This window comes from Oryctolagus cuniculus, chromosome 9 (genome assembly GCF_051225735.1).
Source record: "Oryctolagus cuniculus isolate XC-2025 breed Fujian yellow rabbit chromosome 9, ASM5122573v1, whole genome shotgun sequence".
Classification (NCBI taxonomy): Eukaryota; Metazoa; Chordata; class Mammalia; order Lagomorpha; family Leporidae; genus Oryctolagus; species Oryctolagus cuniculus.
The window spans coordinates 72,833,666-72,841,413 of NC_142875.1; the positions used below are offsets into that span (position 1 = coordinate 72,833,666).

A 7,748-nucleotide genomic window follows, 5' to 3' on the forward strand; every position below is an offset into this window, starting at 1 on the left:
ATAGAAGCATTATATATAGCATTCAAAAATTTATTGCCAAATTAATTTTTATGTGCCTAATGGACTTTGAAGATGTGAATGAATCAAGGCCTTACAACTTTGCAGGCTTTCATTTACCAGCTAGGAGTACATCTTGCTTCATCTATTACTTTTTCATAATTAGCCCAATAATATAAACTTTCTCACTTCATCTAAATGACATTTTCAATCTGAGGAGAATTGACAGTAGTTTGAGGGTAGAATGGAAGGGCTATTGATAGCACTTTGATGCAGAGTACTACATATTTGCATTGTAGCTAAGCAAAATATTAGTGGTTTTGAAACCACTTCCTGTAATTTCCTTGTAAAATATAGCTACATAAAAAAGCCACTTATAATCAAGCCTATTTTGTCCCCACATTAAGATATGGATATTATTTTCAAGATAACAGGCTATTCTTCCTCTGTTGGTTTAAGAGCTTTGGTAGTGGATTCAGAACTGTTAGGGCTGTTGAGATTGAAATTCATACTGTAAACTCTTAAAACTATACCTGTCTTTCATGAAATTTTTTAAAATATTTATTTGAAAGGCAGAGTTAGGGAGTGGCAGAGGCAGAGAGAAGGGAAGTCTTCAGTCTGCTGGGTCACTTCCCAAATGGCTGCAATGGCTAGGGCTGGGCCAAACTGAAGCCAGGATCCAGGAGCTTCTTTGAGGTCTTCCACATGGATTCAGGGACCCAAGCACTTGGGCCATCATCTGCTGCTTTGCCAGGTGCTAGCATTAACAGAAAGCTGGATTGGAAGTGGAGCAACTGGGACTCAAACCCACGCCCATATTGGATGCTGGCCTTGCAGGCGGTGGCTTAACCTGCTGTGCTACAGCGCAAACCTCCAGAAACATGTTTTTAATATAAGTTTTCCCAGTGTAGGAGTTTTGTAATTCTAATATCATGTTTTGTTTTACAGAATTCAATTCGCCACAATCTGTCCCTACACAGTAAGTTCATTCGTGTACAGAATGAAGGAACTGGAAAAAGTTCTTGGTGGATGCTCAATCCAGAGGGAGGCAAGAGTGGAAAATCTCCCAGGAGAAGAGCTGCCTCCATGGACAACAACAGTAAATTTGCTAAGAGCCGAGGCCGAGCTGCCAAGAAAAAAGCATCTCTCCAATCTGGCCAGGAGGGTGCTGGGGATAGTCCTGGATCTCAGTTCTCCAAATGGCCAGCAAGCCCTGGCTCTCACAGCAATGATGACTTTGATAACTGGAGTACATTTCGCCCTCGGACTAGCTCAAATGCTAGTACTATTAGTGGGAGACTTTCTCCCATTATGACCGAACAGGATGATCTTGGAGATGGGGATGTGCATTCTATGGTGTACCCACCGTCGGCTGCCAAGATGGCTTCTACTCTGCCCAGTCTGTCTGAGATAAGCAATCCTGAAAACATGGAAAACCTTTTGGATAATCTCAATCTTCTCTCATCACCAACATCATTAACTGTTTCCACCCAGTCTTCACCTGGCAGCATGATGCAGCAGACACCATGCTACTCGTTTGCACCGCCAAACACCAGTCTGAATTCACCCAGCCCAAACTACCAAAAATACACTTATGGGCAATCCAACATGAGCCCGTTGCCCCAGATGCCTATGCAAACACTTCAGGACAACAAATCAAGTTATGGAGGCTTGAATCAGTACAACTGTGCACCGGGACTCTTGAAGGAGTTACTTACCTCTGATTCTCCTCCCCATAATGACATTATGTCACCAGTTGATCCTGGGGTGGCCCAACCCAGCAGCCGGGTCCTGGGCCAGAATGTGATGATGGGCCCTAATTCGGTCATGCCAGCCTATGGCAACCAGGCATCTCATAACAAAATGATGAATCCCAGCTCCCATCCTCACCCTGGACACACTCAGCAAACGTCTGCAGTAAACGGGCGTGCCCTGCCACACTCGGTGAACACCATGCCTCACACCTCGGGTCTGAACCGCATGACCCCAGTGAAGACATCTGTACAAGTGCCTCTGCCCCACCCCATGCAGATGAATGCCCTGGGCAGCTACGCCTCAGTGAGCAGCTGCAATGGCTATGGCAGGATGGGTGTTCTCCACCAGGAGAAGCTCCCCAGTGACTTGGACGGCATGTTTATTGAGCGCTTGGACTGTGACATGGAGTCTATCATTCGGAATGACCTCATGGATGGAGATACGTTGGATTTTAACTTTGACAATGTGTTGCCCAACCAAAGCTTCCCACATAGCGTCAAGACGACGACACACAGCTGGGTGTCAGGCTAAGAGTTAGTGAGAAGGTAAGTCTACCCCATTCTCAAAAGGCCTTTTGAAAAACAGAACTTAGAGGAACTTACCAAGCGTCTTCCATGGTTAGTTCCTGTTTGATGTCAACTGACTGCCCCTTGCAGAGAGGTATCTTTTGTTGTTCATTCTCAGCCTCTTTTGCAGCTCATCAATTTTCCTTTTGAGTTTAAACATAAGGAAGCTTCCTGAAACCCCTTTAAAGATTTTCTTTTGACAGTTAGATGGCTGCATCTTTTCAGTAGCTCTTCAATAAATTGAATACATTTGATAGAAATCAAATGCTGGGGGATTTTAAAGTGAAATTCCATTGAATGATTTCAGAGCTGTTTGAGAAAGCTCACAGTTTATTCCCCCCTTCTAAGTACATCTGTCACTCTAATATATTAAATTGAATTGATTTTAATTTGGCTATATTTTCATTGTGTGTGTGTGTTTTTTTCCTCTAGGCTACACTTAAAAGTACTTCGAATTATCTGACAACAGGAACTGAGAGAAGCAGTCCAAAGAAGTCTTTCACCCTTCCTTTTAGTTTTCTTGATTAAAAAAGAGAGGAGAGGGGGAACCCTTCCCTTTTTTTTTTTTTTTTTTTTTTTTCCTTTCGTCAGACTTGGCAGCGAAGACACTTTTCCTGTACAGGATGTTTGCCCGATGTTTGCAGGTTATGTGCTGCTGTAGATAAGGACTGTGCCATTGGAAATTTCATTACAATGAAGTGCCAAACTCACTACACCATATAATTGCAGAAAAGACTTTCAGATCCCGGTGTGCTTTCAAGTTTTGTATATAAGCAGTAGATACAGAATTGTATTTGTGTGTGTGTGTGTGTGTGTGTTTTGTTTTTTTTTTTTTAATATCCTTTTGGTCCAAGGAAAGTTTATACTTTTTGTAATACTGTGATGGTCTCATGTCTTGAGAAGTTAAACTTTTGTTTGTACTACCTGTGTTCTGCTGAACTGACGAATCACAAAGAACCAAGATCTTCTCTGCACCTCTGCTGAGCAGCTTTGGACCTGTTCGTGATGCCACAGGATTCACATGAGAACCAAGTAGCCTGTTTTCAATCTGCTGAATAATGGACTTGTCAGACTTTTGGGGGGAGAATAGATTAAATGCCAGCCTTGTACAGGTCTTTTCTATTTTGTTCATTTATTTTGTTATTTGCAAATTTGTACAAACATTTAAATGGTTCTAATTTCCGGAAAAATGATTTTTGATGTTATTGTTGGGACTTGAGATCATTTTTGGAATAGATATTGAACTGTAATGTTTTCTTAAAACTAGAGTCTACTTTGTTACATTGTCTGCTTGTAAATTTGTGGAATCACAGGTATTTGGGGGTAACATTCATAATTTTCATTTTGTATTTCTAACTGGATTAGTACTAATTTTATACGTGCTTTAACTGGTTTGTACACTTTGGGATGCTATTTGGTGATGTTTCTGACTGATCTTAAATCATTGTAATTAGAACTTGCATATTCAACGTTTCTCGCCCTGTTTGGGCAAGAAAGTGATGTACAGTTTAAGGACACTTGGCGTTTCATATATATGAGAACTTAATATGTTTTTATGTATGTATTTTAAAGAAATTTCACCTGCTTCTATTATTATTCTGTGAACCATGTGCACTGCCTAGTGTTGAGTCTTTGGATAGAGGCCTGTGTGTTGCATTGTTACGTCGTTCCTGGGAAGCCTTGTAATGTTTATAGATCAGAGAGGGAGACCTAAAGCAACACTTCTTTGTCAGATTAGAGATTGTGATAAGCTTAACCTTTTTGAGTTAAGCTGCAGCACAGATTCTGCCTCATAATTCTTTGCTCTTTTTTTTTGAGCAGCTGGAGGTTGATTTTTTTTTTTTTTCTAAGCCCTGTCTTGAGGAATCATGTCCACACCACGCTCACTCTCCATCCTGCTCTCCCTTTTGTCCAGCAGAGGACTTAGCACACTGTGGAAATTTAAGATGAAGGGGGAAACCATAAATAGAACTTCATTGATTTTGTAGAATGCTTTGGTATACCTAAGTACAGATGGCTACAAAGTGGAATACAACTTGTTTAAACATTGAGACAATTAATTTAAAAACCAACAAGCCATCTGTAAGTTTGTGCATTTGAATTTATTTTAAAAGCATTAGCTTCAGTTAAGAATTGGAGAATTTCTTCAGACTTCAGCAACGTAAATGATAATTCCTATCATTATGTTTCAATAATTTCCAGTTAACTGACCAAGTTAATTGGCTTTGCATCCCATTCAGTCCATCAGTAGTTTCAAGTCATGGGGAATGCCCAACGTGGTCACAATAAAAGAAACAGGTGCACAGTAGTGCTTCTCCTGCCTTCTTGTGAAGCCTCTGATTTTTGGGTACACAGCCCAAACCATACACTCTGGCTTGGTTTTTCCTATGTGTCTAACAAGAAAACAAGTGGTCCTGATAGATTCCCAGTAGCAGGTCAGCTCTCTTGTAAACTTCCCTCCATGGCTCTTACTAGTTTGAAAACTGGCTAAACAGCCACCGCTCCGAAATGACTAGTGTTAGGAAACCTTAGTTCCTTTAAGTAGTGCCTGGTGTGTCTGTAGTAGAACTTGTTGGTGCCCAAGTACTGGTGTTCTCATCTTGTTTCATCACTGTTCCACAAGCAGCCTCCTAGCTGTGTTTGCTCATTAAAGAGGCAACAGCTAAAGTAACTGTAAAAATCAGACTGTTTCCTAGAGGGACTTTTTAGAAAGATGTTTCTTCCTCCTCATACCAGCCTCCCCTCCTCAAATTTTTCTTTGTGTTGAAATCCTAACAGGAATCCTGATAGCTCCCTGGGGTACAGCAAAGGCCAGGGAAAGGCATCTTGTCTGTTTTGAAAGCAAACATTTTGCGGTCTCTGGTAGCTCTTTTCTCTGTAAGAATACTGACTTTCCAGAGTAACCAGTATATTAGGTATTGTACATGATTGCTTTGTGAAATGTGCAAATGGTATCACCTATGCAGCCTTGTTTGATTTATTTTCTCTGGTTTGTACTGTTATTAAACGCATATTGTATTATAGAGCTATTCAGATATTTTAAATATAAAGATGTATCGTTTCCTTAATATAGATGTATGGAATATATTTAGGTATTAGATGCATTACTTGGAAAGTTCTGCTTTGACAAACTGACAAAGTCTAAATTAATTAGCAAGCTTATCCCAGTGAGCAGTAAATCAATGGAACATCCCAAGAAGAGGTTAAGGACACTTAAATTGGCAACAGTTCTCCAAAGGTATGCAGTTTGAACTGGATATACGTTACCAATACTCTCCCCTCCCTTCAACGCCTAACATGCTTGAAATTCAGCTCTTAAAAGTTCTTAATTTATAACTGATTTTTAAGTGAGAAGTTCTTCTTGTGGTTTTAATTTGTGAATAGTCATTCAGTGGTTCATGCAGAGTTGGCAGCCCAGCCTGACAGATGGCACCTCCTATAGGCAGGGCCCTGCATGGCCACGTAAGTCCCGTGAGGATACAGTCACGCCCTCCCTCATTTCACTACCTGAGTTCAGTAGCAGTGCAGAGTCCATGTTCCTGTTCTGATCCTCTGAGAAGTGCCTGATGATGCTGATGTACTTACAGACACAAGAACAATCTTTGCTATAATTGTATAAAGCCATAAATGTACATAAATTATGTTTCAGTGGTTTGGTGTCTTTCTTTTCTAATTGCACAGAATAAGCTCTTTGTTATGGTTTGTTGTTGTTGTTGAGTCAAGTACTTGACTTGAAACCTTATTAGCCACAGGGTCATGGTTTTTCAGGTCTGATACTTCCTTTGGTGGAGAAGGGGAACAGCCCCGGTGGGACCAAACCATAGCTACCCCTGAAATGAAGAACAAGTACACTGGCAACAGGCAGTCCTGGGGTAATTCATCTTTGGAATGTCTGAAACTACATCCAGCTAGTTATTACTAGGCTTATTAAATCTCATGTCAGAACAGACTGTGCTAAAGGTAAAAACGCCTTGAGGGCAAGGTAGCAGTGTCCTGGTGAGGGGGTCCCAGAGCAGGGCACCATGGATGATGTGGAGGCGTCAGTGGCTTTCCCAGGCCACTGGGGCTGCAGTCACTGTGGTACACCTTGCTGAAGCAGGAAGATCAGCCCTGTAGGTGGGTGCAGATCGGAGGTTTACATTTGTACCTTAGGGAAATGCCTATGAGCTAGCATTAGATTAACACAGCTAAAACACAGTTTTAAAATTGGCTTAAACCCAGATTCTTAACTCTCTGACTCTGCCTGGTAGGTAAGTGAGTTAGAGAAGCAAGGAATAAAATTATTCTAATGTTCCCTTTAATTGGATACCAGAAAGCCAGTCCAATTAACAGGATTCTTCTCCCCCCACCACACCCCCTTTTCCCACAGTGGGACCATTTCATTAAAGGACACACTAGTTAGAAATCTGGTTTGTAGAACAGATAAAAGCATCCACTCCTGTACCTTGAAAGCCTGTGCACAGATCTGTTTGAAAACTGCTGACCTAATCCAAATGCTGAAAAGCACCTTGATCATTCTGCCTGGACTCAAACTGGCTGTCCTTCCTCCCAGCCCCTTTAATTTATATTTATTTATTTTCTTTTTATTTGAAAGGCAGAGGCAGTTAGAGTTTTCTGTCTGTTGGTTCATTCCTCAAATGCCCATGACAGCCAAGGCTGGGCCAGGCTGAAGCTAGAAGCCCATAGCTCAATTTAGGTTTCTCATGTGAGCAACAGGGACCCAAGTACTAGAGTCATCTGCTGCCTCCTAGGGTGAACATTAGCAGGAAGCTCAAATCAGAAGTTAAGGTGGGATCTTCACACAGCCACTCTGGAATGGGATGCACATGTCCCAAGCAGTGATTTAACTCACTACACCACACCCCACCCCTGGCAGGCTCCTTTCATAACCCTTTCCTTTCATAAGTGCACAAAGCACTTAACACAAAACCATGTCCGTAATGCCATCATTTCTTGAAATCACTTCCAAGTTCTGTATTATTCTGTAAGAGGAAGCAACACAGCAGGGGGGTTTCCCTGATCTCAAGGTGCTTGGGACTCAGTTCCTTAGGGGGAAAGACTGCCTTCCTTGGACAGTTTGTAGGCCCCTGCTGTGACCAGAGGTGATGGTGGCATCAGGCTTTGTACCTAGGACTGATTTCTCCAACTGTGAGCCATCTACACCAAAGGACTTTGCCTTGGCTATTGTTTCTCCATGTTTGAGATGACCTATAGCAATGGTAGTGTTAGTTAAACTTAGAGTGGTTACTTTGGTTAGCCAGGGTAAGTGGAAGGCAGCCCCAAGTGATGGACTTACCAGGCATCTGTGAAGTAGATGTCACATAGGTGCCAAACCTGGTATCTTTTGATCAAGCTTGTTGTGGGCCTGTGAGCCTGCAGATTGTGGCCTCTAAAATATGAATGTGCTCATAGTAGATTTCCTTACTTTAC

The 7,748-nt window shown here is 41.8% G+C and overlaps 1 protein-coding gene across 1 annotated transcript in view; it reads left to right on the plus strand.

Annotated features, from left to right (window-relative positions):
• Window positions 1-5,959, plus strand: part of FOXO1 (forkhead box O1) — a 107,314-nt gene extending 101,355 nt beyond the window's left edge. Inside the window, exons 2-3 of the mRNA XM_051831745.3 lie at window positions 946-2,297; window positions 2,751-5,959. Of these exons, the coding sequence (XP_051687705.2) occupies window positions 946-2,283 (1,338 nt within the window). The 3' untranslated portion in view covers window positions 2,284-2,297; window positions 2,751-5,959. The remainder of the gene's footprint in view (window positions 1-945; window positions 2,298-2,750) is intronic.
• The last annotated feature ends 1,789 nt before the right edge of the window (window positions 5,960-7,748 follow it).